At 32.5% G+C, this 14,494-nt stretch overlaps 1 protein-coding gene across 2 annotated transcripts in view; it reads right to left on the reverse strand.

The window, feature by feature from the left end:
* Window positions 1-14,494, reverse strand: part of CPS1 (carbamoyl-phosphate synthase 1) — a 165,003-nt gene that overhangs the window by 12,658 nt on the left and 137,851 nt on the right. For both annotated transcript variants that reach the window (XM_074298800.1, XM_074298801.1), the window contains exons 31-35: window positions 13,281-13,388; window positions 11,794-11,883; window positions 11,067-11,237; window positions 8,401-8,475; window positions 3,188-3,286 (exon numbers count right to left, since the gene is read on the reverse strand). In XM_074298800.1, the coding sequence (XP_074154901.1) occupies window positions 3,188-3,286; window positions 8,401-8,475; window positions 11,067-11,237; window positions 11,794-11,883; window positions 13,281-13,388 (543 nt within the window). The remainder of the gene's footprint in view (window positions 1-3,187; window positions 3,287-8,400; window positions 8,476-11,066; window positions 11,238-11,793; window positions 11,884-13,280; window positions 13,389-14,494) is intronic.

Raw genomic sequence — 14,494 nt, forward strand, 5'->3', positions numbered from 1 at the left:
AAGACTCATACTTCTCTACTACTTTATAGTTGTGTATATCAATTCTGCCATGAAACACAGGCTTCAACCTTTCAATATTTCTTTATGTATTTTTTCAAATGCTGTGAAATAAAGATAAAACCCCTGCTAGCAATGTATACTGAGGCATAAGGCTGTTTCTTGCAATAACTTGTTTCTACTGGCACATTGATTTATTAATAAAATGTACTGGAAAGTAGACCTTCCTTGGGAAGCCCCATTTGAGCTATTTAAAGTTTAAGGAAACACAATCTTTTTTTTTTCTTTCTACAAAGAAACATTCTGCTCAGTCAAATGGGAACTAGTGTTTGAGTCACAAAAATACTTAGTATGGTTCAGATAAAATATTGCCTTCCATTTCCCGGAAGCACTAGAACCAATTGGGGAACAATTTTATATGTTCCTACCTTTTTAAACTGACGCTTTAAAATGCTAGCACTAAGATTATCAGTTGTGAAGAACTGCTCTCAGGGCTTTGTCTCCTTTGAAGACTCATAGGCCTCACATTAAAGTTTAAACCTTAACTGGATGTTGGGCAAATTTTCTCATATTTGAGGCTGAATAATATTTAAAACCTACCTGTGATGTGAAGCATCTAGCACAGTTTAAATTGTCTCTGAACTGCCATTAAAACTGGCAGTTACAAGTAACTTTTTTATTCTCCACTTTGGCTGCTCAGTCTCACTTTTTGGTACCTTTAAAATACTGGACAGTGGTTTGTAAAAGATTGGATTTCAACTAATGCTTCATAATTTTGGAAATAATAAGCTCCAAATGAATATATAATTTAGATATTAAAATTATAAAACAAATTAGAATATGGAAAAATATTTATCAGATCTAAGTATAGAAGGAAAAGTTCACCTAAAATGAAAATTGTTTTGTCGAGATAAATCCAGTACTAAGATTAAAAGGGAAATAATTAACTGGAAGAAAAATCTCTGAAGCAAACTGATAAAACTTTTCCAAGATAGACAAGTAACTAATTCAAATGTATGGGAATAATAAAAGCTATTCCCCAATTGATAAAGGGTCCAATAATATGAACAGGCAATTCTCAAGGAAAGAGACTAAGACAAATGAAAATTAAAGTGATTCTCAGATGCTATCTCACTCAAAGATGGCCATAGGAAAAGAATACACGTTGGACGAGCTATGGGAAAACTGTCATGCTAGTACACTGTTTATGGGCCTATGAATAGGTGCATTCATGCTAAAATAGCAATTTGGAATTATTCAGAAAGTAACTAAACAGTGTATGCTCTTTGATTCAGCTATATCATAGTGATAAATAACCTAAAGACATCAAAGAAATAGGGCAAAGTCCTATAAGTATATAAGGATTTATAAGGTTTTTGTGTAGTAGCACAAAACATCAATAATAACTGGAAATTAAAGGGATGACTAAATAAATTATGGCATGTTAATATGATGAAATACTACTGTACTGAAAAAAATAAGAAATAAATGGGGTCATAGAAACATGAAAAAACATGAACTGATGCAGAGTGAAGTAAATGGTATTATAATGATTTATATTATAAAATATTTATTAACAATTTAACATAAACTGATGAAGAATGGAATGGGTGGAACCAAAACAACTTACATAACAATAGTTATTTGTAAAGACAAAGAACTTTGAAAGCTGTAAAAAAGTATGATCATTGAAATGACTTTCCATGAATACAGAGCTTATGTTGAAACAGACTGCTTACTTCCTGACTAACAGTTGATGGATTTAGGATGCAGAACGAAACATGCATGTTTTTATATACAGCCAATGAAGGAATTTGTTGCTTGATTAAAAAAAATTTAGAAGGAATTTGTTTTTCTATTCTCTTTTGTCAATGGACTGGGGTTTGTAGGGAAAATTTGATTTATGTTACATTTAAAAATAGAGGGGTGGGGGCTACAGGTATGTATTGATGCATGGTCTTTCAGATAAGGCTATTGTTATAGTGTTCATTTTGCATTTGTACTTAGTACAATAGGACTTTCATGGGGTACTATAATCTGGAAATGTTTATAATGTGAAAAAAGTCAATAAAACATTTTTTAGAAAAAACTATTCTAACATATTCTCTTCTGAAACTTTTCCAAAAGATTCCATTACTCTAGTCTGCCCCCTAAGTCTAGTTTGCTTATATGAAGACACCCCAAAGAGACAATTTCAGTAATAATCACCTATTAGCTGAAGAATATCTGGCACTGTTTTAATTATGGTTTTATTGATTTTTATATAACAATGCTGGGCATCATCTTATTAAAAGCACAGCAGGGCTATTCATGTCAATTGTTTTTATAGGACCCCAGAATTATCCAATCACAAAATAAAGTAATTGAACAGTTGGGAAATATATAGCAGCCTTCAAAATATTTATAAGCAAAACAGACTACTGTACCTTTTAACATAAGCAATTAACTTTATATTAGGGGATTTTAACCATTTATATTCAGACCTTTTGGCAGTCAGGTGAAGTCTATTAACACCTTTTTAGAACAATATTTTAAGCATAAAATAAAATACATAAATTTATAAAGGAAATAAATTATATTGAAATAAAGATGTTAACTTTTTTTTCTCATCCAAGTTCATGGACCCTCCTGAAATCTACTCACAACTCTCTTGGGGGCCAGTGAACCCCAAATTAAGAACCCATATTATATGTATTGATTGCCTTGCCCAAAAAAATACATTCAGATTAAAATTACAAATCCAGAGAAGGCTTTTTCATTTTGTAAGGCTTTTCATATATATTATTTTTACAGATATCTATTGTCCTAGTCTCAGAGGAATTAATATTCCTGACCAGTTAAATTTCCTAGCAATTCAAAATATAGAATATGTAAATAGATGTCTAGCCTCTAGTAGCTCTTGTTCTGGCATAGCACTACTTTGGGAATAAATGCCCCTTTGATAGATATTTTCTTTCCATGTAATCTCTGATTTTATTGAAGAGAATAAAATCTTCATATTTTTACATAAAATTAGACAAAAATAGATAATTCACTAAGAGCAAACATTTTCTTTTGTAAGTTCTCACTTATTAAGTCAAATTCTAAACAACAGAACCCTCATTTTTCCTTCTCCAATCAATAGAATTCCATTTGACCCCTTCCCAGACCTCTCTTACACAAATGCATGCAGACCCACAGGCACACTTACCTGGATGCCAATCAGAATGCCTTTTTGTGGTATCTTAAATCCTGTAGAAAGCATTGCCTTCAGGAAGGCCATATGAATATTTTCACCAAAGCAAGCAACCTATTGGAGACAAGATAAGATGATTGATATAATTTAACAATTTAAGATAATGTGCAGGAATAGCAGAGTAGAGATTATCAGGGGATGCTCAGGGAATCCCAATCAACCTTCCAGTGGAACTAACTGTGATTTCATCAGTATCAATAACTACTGGTAAGAAAAACTTTTATCAAAGCAAACCAGCAACTTTTCTGCAATTTATACTATCAGATTTGTATGAGGCAGCCCAGGGTCACACAGTCAGCAAAACATGTCATGTAGTCAACAAAAAAGGACATAAACCTTGATTCTAATGTGTACATATACATAAATATGTGTGTATACAAATACATAGTCTCTGATTTGTTGTTATTTGTTTTTTGTTCTCAAAGAGAACCATGACATCAAGGAGGTGATGTTATGACATGCAAGTACATTGGATTTAAGTGAGGGGGGACTGTGCAAAGTCACCTGCCTCACTTTCTCTACCAGAGCCATCTTGGTCCAGTGGCCAGATACAGATCAGGAAGACTGGAAATTTCCCTGGATGAAATGAAGACCTTGGCCTTTTTAAACTAAGATCATTCTACAAGTGAATAATAGGTGAACTGTGTTCAAATGTTAATATACAAATAACAGTATTATTATACTCCCTATGAAATAATGCACAGATGAAGTAGCAATATAATTTCTGTTCAACTAGGCATTAAATATTCCTTATAGAAAATTTTCAGATAAATTCAACTGGAGATAAATTTGTTGAGGTGGAAAAAGTGTTTGAATTTTTTTAGGGGAATGAATCAAAATATCTATTGTCGATATTAAATAATATTGAATTTTCTAAAACTAACCTCACATTGGCATAATATTGTACATTAGAAATGGAGACGTGAAGCTCTTATGTAACATTTCATATAATGCTAACTCAAAGGCATACTACCTACCTTGTAGTTAAAATCAAAAATGACATTCTAAAGAACAAAAACGATTCTGTACAAGATGACAATTTGTCTACTATGCCCATTATCATTGTCTGTGGTTCTTCAAAATTACTAAAGAATCCTGGGATCTAAATTTGTATTTTGAGTAACTGTTTCCTCAATACCAATGGGACATATTCTAAACGAAAACACTGGGTGCCATTAATACATGTCAATTCCCTCTCAACAGTGAGCATTTTAACTAGACAAATGCTTAGGAATCTTCCTAAAGGGGGGATATACTTAGGCTTTTACATAAGACCAATTCTAGTGACTTCAATAAAAATTAACAATTAAATATTTCCAAATTGTCTACTATTTTAAACATTTTATTTGTGACTTAGTATATATATATATATATATATATATATATACACATAAAGATGGAAAGGAACATATGTATATGTGTGTACCTTTATAACATGTGTACTTATTTAAATATAATGCAGGTAGGATGTGATCAAGTCAAAGGATAAACTAGAAAAAAATACTCTTAAGTATAAGGAGGAAGTACAAGACTCATAGAAAAGGTAATACTGAAGCTGGAGCTTGAAGCAAGAAGATCACAAGAGGAAGGAATGTGGAGGAAACTGGTTCCAGAATAAGAGCCTACAAGAACACCCAGAGGCAAGAAAGGACAGGGCAACACCAGGTTTTTCCAGGAGCCCAGTTTCACTTTAACATATCATATATTAAAGGAAGTAGAATGAAGACTGAAAAGCAGATTGAAACTAGATTGGACAGGGTCTCACAACCCAGAGTAAGGAGTATGCATTTAATTCTTTATGCAATGAGAAAACCACTCAAGATTTTTGAACAAGAAAGTGATGTGGTCATACTTATACATTAAGAAAATTATTTTAGCAGTAGTGTGAAGGATGGATTGGAAAGAAGAGATACTGAATGCAGGAAGATCTGTTAGGAATGTATATCAATAGTTCAGGTGGGAGGTAATGAAGAATGAAAGAGGGAGAATGACATTGCACATAAAGTAGAGGGTGTGGATAAAAAGATACTGCCATAGTAGATTAGATATGGATTTCAGAGAAGTCAAAGATAATTGCAAGGTTTTGAGCTTGACAGACTGGAAGAATGGTTAACACTAATAGAGATAGAGAATTGAGGACAAGGAAAAAGTTTGCAAAGGGAAGTGACAAGTTTAGTTTTGAACTGGATAAATTTGATGGACTAGTATGACAATTAGGTGGAAATGTCCAACAGATACTTGAAAATGCAGAGTTTAAGAGTTATGGGAAGAAATCAAAGCTAGATTTGGAAATAATATATGTAGATATAATAATTCTTCAATTAAGAGTGAATGGGATTAACAAGCATAGAGTGAAAGGAAAAGATAGGACACATAATAGTAAGAAGAAATTGAACTATCAAAGCAATCAGACATAAGGGAGAAAAGAGCATCAAGAAAGTGAGTATTCAACACTTGAAGAAAAGATAATTAGGATGGGAGGACTGGGTAGGGGAGTCATTTGTATATGGCTTAAATTAAAAGGTAGTGACTTTGGAGAGGGCAATTTTGGAAAAGTAGCAGAGAAAGAATTAAATCAGAGGTAATAAAAAAGTGAGCAGATGGGAAGGATGTGGATAGGATAAGTGTAGATTATTCTTTTTAAAAGTCAAGGGAGATGTATAGACTAAGGAAGTAGAAAATTCAGGGAAGGCTTTTATAGCCTTTAAGAAAGGCAAGAGAATATTCATAGGAGTATTGAGACACAGATATAGACCATGAAAAAGCAAAGAGAGTAAGAGGAATGTGAGAAATAGTTAAGAAAAAGAGGAGAGAGAAATTTCAAGAAAAGGAAGAAGAGAAAGAGGGAGTGGGAAAGAATGGTCAGTAAAACAAAGTCCTAGCAGATATGAGAAAAGATGTGGTTCAAGGGCAAAAAATGGAGAGATTAACATTGGCAAAATGATCTCATTTTCAGAAACAAAAGGAAAGGATGGAAACCTGGTTGCAAATGTAGTAAAGTTTTGAAGTACAAAGAAAAATAGATTAGGGAGCTCACAACATATGGTTTCAATGAATGAGGTCATCTGTAGCATTGAAAACTGAAATTAGAGGCTTAAGGAGAGAAAAGATTCCAAACTGGAAAATAAAGGAACTTCATCGATAAAGCAGAACTAGGAAGCCTAGATCAATGGTCAGATTTCCCAGAAGGATTAGTACTGACATGCACCTTACCATTAAGGAAAGTAAAATGCAGCTTCTTCACCAAGGGCAGAGGTTGATTCAATCCCAAACAAGACATGTGTGTACCAAAAATGTCTCTTTAAAGAATAATTGAACTTTTACTAAGCAAGACTTACTCTTATTTTAGCTATGAGACAGACCTTCCAACATCTTTCTTTATGATACTTGTGAATATAGATCTTTCTAACTCATAAGAATGATTTATTTTATGAATAAAATATTGTCCACTTCCATCTGCAAAAATTGGCTCCAATTCTAACCCTTTCATATTCTCATCAGCTCCAAAAACGTATGTCTGGAGGCAGAAAAGACATGAGGGTATTTTCTTTGACCATTAACTCTGAAAACAGGCCACTTCACAGAAAGCAGCACTAATAGAAAACAGATCTTTCAACGCATTGAAAACTGGACTGATTGAACACAGACCTACTACTGTATTACCCCAAATACCAAGCTTAACCTGAAAATCTCCTTCTTGTACATAATGGAAGCATGGAATGATATAATTAATTTTAAAGTTAAGTTTCCCCAGCCTATTAGTCTTCAGCAAAAATTAGATTGCTTTTGGGGAAATGATTATAAAATATAGCAAAGAGGCTAAAGGAATGACCCTCAGTTCTACCTGACATGTCCAGATTAACCATCTATATTTCCTCTACTGTCTCTATTTCATTGATTTCCTGCTTATTTGTAACTACGCAACCATAAAAATATCATATATTAAATACAATTATTTTTTCCCTTCAGTGAATGCTTCATTCACATAAAGGGTAACTATCCAGACTCCACAGTTTGATGTTGCCACTTTGATATGCAGTGATGAGAATTTGAAATTTGAACTAGTATATCTGTCAAATGTTAGGTGATTCATAAAATGCACTGACACTGACATGTAGAGAACTTTCCAGAATAAGCTTTTTCCAAAAAAAAAATGTATTTTGCACTCACAAAAAAACTCTTCCCCCCAAAAAAAAGAAAGAAAAGAAAAACCCTTAGAAAGAGTCCCAATACAAGTGAAGGGGGACATCCAGTGGTCAGTTCCATTATATAGTTTTTTCCAGATAAATCTTCCTGGGACTTATGGATTGTAAATATGATAGATTCTTTTCAACAATTTTTAGGCTTTTGTATATATTAGTATAATGCACTTAAATTTATAGGGTGAATATACCTATTGTTAAATTCCTAATATTATTAAGATTAATTTAGTACAAAAGGGTTTTAAAACAGGGGTGTGGATTTTTTTTCTGCCAAGAGCAACTTAGATATTTATAACATTATTTTCTGGCCATACAAAATTATCAACTAATAGAACTCAAAGCAGTAAGAGGCTGTTGTATCTAGCTTTCAGCTCATCATCGACTATAATTGTCTTAGCAAATGATTTCCCAGGCCTTATTTGGTGTGCAAGCCAGACATCCCCTACCCCCACTTTAGAACTTTATAACAGGGGGCAGCTAGGTGGTGCAGTGGATAGAGCACCAGCCTTGAATTCAGGAGGACCCGAGTTCAAATCTAGTCTCAGACACTTAGCACTTCCTAGCTGTGTGACCCTGGGCAACTCACTTAACCCCAGCCTCAGAAAAAAAAAAAAGAACTTTATAACAAAGGTATCCTGGATAACTCATAATAAATACTTAGAAAAATAAAATTTCATTGAGATATCTAGAAGTAAATTAGAAACATCATTCACATATGGAAAAATAAGAGTTAAGAAAAATTACTTGGCTAAGCAAGTATGGATATTAACATTAAGGAGTTCAAGAGTTATTCTAATTACAAATGGCATTTGTGTTCTCTTTTATATTAAACACATTACTAGATCATAAGTCCAAGTTTATAAATCAGGTTAATAATAATGATGTTGATGATTATAATGGTGACAATAGTGAAAATGGTGATAATAATAATGATAACAGTAAGTCGAAAGATTATTAACTAAGTACCTCTCCAGTAGAAGCCATTTCACATCGTAGAATGGGGTCTGCATCTCTTAATCGGGGCCAAGAGAACATTGGGGCCTAATGAAAAATAAGGAAATAGAAAAATAAGAAAAAAATATAAAAGAAATAAGTGCAACAAGTCATTTCTCACAGAATTCGTTTAGGACGTAGTAGACACATCAATATCTCATTGGTGAAGGCTACTAACTTGAAAGATTACTGTAAAATTCAGTTCCAAGAATTTTCTGCATTCTTGGCCAAAAATATGGGTTAAATGATCACAAATTCTTTCAGTAATAGGGCCCTTGTGACCAGTCCATGCCAAGGTTTCTAATCTAGCCTACACAGAAATTTCTCCCAAACAATGATTTAACACAAAGTCTGCTGGCATCAAACTCCTAAGACAAAGAGTTCAAACACATTATTTTTTTTTCTTAGTAGGACTTTTAAACATTCATCTCCATGTTCTGATGTTTCAGACTTGGAACTGGTAACCTTGCCAGAAATGGCTGTCTGTGAGCTGACTTCTAAAACATTAAACAGTTGCTGACACCTCTTTAAAAGCTTTAGAAAACATTCTGTTTACAAACATTTCTGCCAACAAGTTTCATGTGATATGAAGATAAGAGATTCTTTTTTTTAACTTTATCAGTGAAATTTACTTTGAAACCTAATATTCATTTCTCATTTATGCAATACATAGTGACTATTTTTATCCTAAACTGAGCATTTAAGTCATGAAAAAGTACCAAAAATCAGGAACAATTTAACTTATAAATTCCAATCCCAATCATGGGTCACTGGTTATACCCCAGGGAACTAATTTAATATTTTTTCAGCTCAGTTACCTCAACTTCAGAATGGAAATTTTACTAGTAAACATCTACCCACTTCACTAGGTTACTGCTATAGTAACCACTAATGAGTAATCAGGAGATAATTTGAGTATATAATTTTAATAACAAAAATTGCATTTCTAGAATACTTTAAAGTTTGCAAACTGCATTAATGTGTCCCTGAAATGCTAAATGATAACTATTTAAAAAGGGAAAAGAAAAAGAATACTTTTCCAGAAATATTGGCCATTTTTGCTAATGGTGAAATAAATTAAGATATAGATGTTGACTAACATATACACATATGTATGTATGTTTTTGTCCAAATCACTAATTGAATTCATACAGGAAAACTCCTAATGATGATGCTCCCCAGATCAATATAGCACTTCCATAACTTATAATCTTAGAGAGTTGCCTGGAATAATGAAATATTAAATAGCTGTCCCCATGTTCATACAGACAGTAACTGTTAGAAGCAGGAGGTGAACCCTAATTGTCCTCTTTCCAAGGCTCCCTGTACCCTACAGGTGTACAGATAGAAATGTCTCCAAAAGTGTTTAGTACAGTTTTAAGCACATATATACATAGATATACACATATATGTACACATACATATATGTACATATACATATATGCATATATGTATGTTGATTGTGTTCTTGTATTTTTTGTATATAAATACATATACATGTTTGAATATATAGTGTATACACATATATTTGGTTGTAAATTATATGTATTTATAGAAGTACATGTATATATATGAATATACACATGAATGCATGTGTAACATTTTTCTGATATTATTCACCTTGAGTTAAGAGATAAGATGATGTCAAGATGATGTCATTGTGTGTCATTAATAAAGCAGTTTAAATTCCATTCCCTTTAATTTATTTATCTGTCATGAATCACAATCATCCTGTCACCCTGTCTTAGCCATAATCCATATATATAATATACATATACATATGCATGTATATATACATACATATATAATATATAATATGTATGTACACATACACATATACCCATATATATATACATGTATGTATAGTATGCACAGGAGGGAAAACATAAATTTTATAAAATGCATATATCACATTCTCAAATAACAAAATATATTTCACTCCCTCCCCAGAGAAATTTCACAAATTACAACTCATTGACACAGCTCTGTCAATTGAATAATTGAAGGGCTCTGTAACATAATTTATAAGAAGAATATGCATCTTCCCTTGAAATATGAATACTAAAACAGTGATCTTTCTGTACTTGTTACCAAAAGATTTTAACTTTCACCCTTCAAATATTGTTTAACTTCTATAGTTATACTGAATGAAATTTCTCTTTCTAGCTCTTAGTTTTGTTAGTCTTACTCATATTGGCATACTAATAATTTATATAGATTTATACTATATCCTGAAATTTTACTGAAGTTTTTAATGATTATAATTAATTTCTGAGTTGATTCATTAGGATTATTTAAGTGCACCATTACCATTATATAGCCTACTTGTTAATATTTTATTTAAAAATTTTATATCAATGTTTATTATGGATATTTGTAGGTTTTTTTTGTCTGCTTCTCTAATAGGAAAGACAATGTACAAATATCATTGTATAAACAAGATATAGACAGGATTAATTGGGAGTAGTCACAATTGGAAGGCACTAAGGTTAAGGAGAAATACAATAAACTTTTTGAAGAAGATGGGATTTTAATATATATAAATATGTGTTATATATATACATATATATATACACATATACATACATGTAAATGTGTGTATACACAAATATATGTGTTATACTTTTTTTTAAATTTACCTTAATAGCAACATAATCAGCTGGAATTATCGGCTGATTTAGTGTAGGAAGATGTGTCTCATCGATATTTTCTCCAATCATCACTTTCGTGGCTACATCAATGAAGTCCACTCCAAGAGTCTTCGATACAAAGGGGAATGATCGGGAAGCACGCAAGTTACATTCTATCACCTGAAGTTAAAGATGAAATTGAATGAGGTGATGAAAAAGTTAAGATAAGGACAGTAATACATATCATTATCACATAAAACATAATCTGAAATGCCTAGGGATCATTGATGGATCAGAGCAGGTAAACTTTTAATATACTCTAAATTAATGAAGGCTAACCTAGTTCCCATTTCTTTAAATGGCATTCAAAACCAGTCCCTTTTTTTCTTATAACCTAGTAGCACACTAGTGGGTTTGCTGACAGCAATTTAATAAACCTGTTATACCCTCAAAGTACCACATTGCATGGACAGATAGAACTTACCATACAATGTAAGTCAGTGTGTTTAACAAAGTCATGAATGACATATCAATTGCACAAAGAGCAAATGAATCAAACAAAGCAGGTATTACATACTTAGCATTATCCCATTTATAGATATAAATTATCAATAGTCTGTGACTCTATAGTTCATGTCCACAGAGAAATAGAATATCTGTGGTACCTGAGCTGATCTGTTTAACACTGAAGTTATAAGGTGTTATAAGTCTCAAAAACAGCCATAACAATTCTTACCAGGACATCATTTCCTTTCACAAGAAACTGCACATTGAATGGCCCAGAGATGGCAAAGGCCTTTGCAATTTTTCTGGTGGCATCTTTTACCTAGGGTGAAGGGATAAGAAAATGTCATAATGATATCATTGTATACAGTATAAAACATTAATAAAGCCACTTGATTAAAGCATATTTCCTTAACCCTTTAATTTCCTCAATTCATAAGTTCTTGATAACTTTATCTATGATCCTTCTCATTATTGATAAATATCAGACACCAAGGCCAGTGGAAAGAATATGTTAATTTATCTATTATTACCTTTCCTCAGTCACACAGACAACTCTTTTCTCTAGATTTAACTTTGATAGCTGAGGACTTTTTAGTTTAGAAATATTCCAGTACTAGAAGATATAGCCCAAACTCCTTCTCAAAAGCTGACATTTCACCTTCTGAGAAGTGTAGGTCCAGGGAGTACATGGTACTAAAAAAAAAGGCAGGACACTTTTCTTTTATGTTGCATCCTTGAGTCATATAATTACCCTGTCTGGTGCAGGAGATAAGATATAGGAGGATTAGGGTGGAAAGGAAGCTTCATTCCTCTGTATGAAGGCTCTCAGTGTCACATACATGTTGTATGAATCTGGCTAGAAATCTGAGGTAGCCAGGACAGGAGAGAAGATTGATGAAAGGAGACATGGGCTCTTCACATATTCCCTTTTTGAGAGCAGTGTACCAATTTAATGAGAAAATGTGGATCACTTCCAGAGACTGAGTTCTGGGAGACTTGGAAAATTAGTTCTTGGGATCATTATTCTGAAGCTGGGACATATTTGAAATGGTACATTTTTGTGTAGTACCATTGTTGTCTTGAGCTATTTACTCAATCTGATATTTCCAGGAATCATGTGACTTTCATCACAGCAAAATACTTTAGAAGATAAAGAAAGCAGGACAGTCTGAAATATTATACTAAGTAAACTAGATATAATTTTTAAAATGAAGGTTAATATTAAAGGAAATCAGTTTTGAGAAATTCCATATAAATTATAGTTTAAAATAGTCACATATTCTTGTAAATTATCTTACATAAGATGTAAGTTATCTATTGAATCGAAATATTCATATTTGGGAAGGATTTTAAGACATTTAATAAAACTGAATTTATGTTTGAAAGGAGGAGGAAAAGAAATAGTTTTTTTCTTTAAATTTTCTTAATGATCCTGAGAAACAAATTTGTTCCAAAACATTCTACAGAATTATCCACAAGTTTTTTTGTTTGTTTGTTTGTTTTTGTTTTTTAAAGAGGGAATCTTCCATTAAATTATGTAGAATATCAAAGAGTATTTCTGGAAAATATGGATAAGAATTTTCAAAGAATAAGTAAGGTATTATCTATACTGATCAAAGCATAATATCAATGTGTATTACATCACTACACATTATGTAAAATGTATTGATATCTTTGCATTTGTTTTAAATCCTAGCATCATCATGTAATTATAACCTTTTCAATGGCTCCTTGACTGATGGATTGTGTTGGTAGCATCAAAGTGGCATCTCCTGAATGTACCCCTGCATCTTCCACATGTTCAGAGATGGCATGAGAAATAACCTAGACAAAGAGAGAGGAAAATGGGAGATGACTGGTTAAGTACCATTTCTAATAGGAAGAATGCCTGTCCCAAAGCAATGGATTGGAGATTCCCCATTGAATAGCAAAACAGTGGTCCTACACAGTCATGATTGGAAAATTGAGAAGTATGTTTTCTTACTAGAGTGTGATGTCACAGAAAAAAAATTGTCCTAAGACTCAGGAAAGCTTGGGATCAAAGTCCTGCCCTTGATACAATTACAGGTTTTATATTGTCAATATATTGGTAAAATTTATGGAGATGAGAGTCATGATGAGAACACAAAATGTTCAATTCCATGCTCAAAAGGAAGAAATTTACAAATGACATAAAAGAGTATACTTTCTGTTAAGAAAACATATACATTATCATCACAAATGTGACGACAGAAATAAAGAAGCATTTAGATGATAATGAAAGGAAAGAAAAGCAAGAATATTGTGGAAACTTGACTAATCAAATAGAGGATTGGAATGATATTTTCCAAATACAGAAAACTACTCAAACACAGAAGCAAAAATATAGTAATAAAGGAGGAAATTTTCTGATGGAAATCTCATTCTGCTTTTTCTTTCAGTACAGGTCACCTCCTTCTCTGCAATTTATAGTCCTAAAAATCTGCCTAGAATCTTTAGAGAATAATGCTAAGGTCACACAGCCAGTATGAATCAAAGGTTGAACTTGAATCTGGTTCCAGTAGGCTATTAGTCTGTATAGACGCAGAGGGAATGATCACTGGGTACAAATAATAGGGAGATATCCCTTTAGGACTACAGGGGAAATCTGCCAAAAGTAGAACAATGAACGAGAACAAACAAAAACGAAATTGAATCAAATTATACGTTTAAGTTCCAAAAAGTAAATGGGGAATTTTAAGATGGGGAAGAGATTTGGCTTAACAGAAGCATGGAAAAGGTGCTATATTTGAAGTCAGAAGGAACAGGGCTTGAATTCTGACATCATTATTCACTTTCAACTTTCAACCTCAGACAAGTTCCCTTATCTCTCTTAATCTTGATTTCTTTATCCACAGAAATGGAATAATATAATTCTGCAGTTCATACTTTTTCATAAGAAAATCAATTTG

This window comes from Sminthopsis crassicaudata, chromosome 3 (genome assembly GCF_048593235.1).
Source record: "Sminthopsis crassicaudata isolate SCR6 chromosome 3, ASM4859323v1, whole genome shotgun sequence".
NCBI lineage: Eukaryota > Metazoa > Chordata > Mammalia > Dasyuromorphia > Dasyuridae > Sminthopsis > Sminthopsis crassicaudata.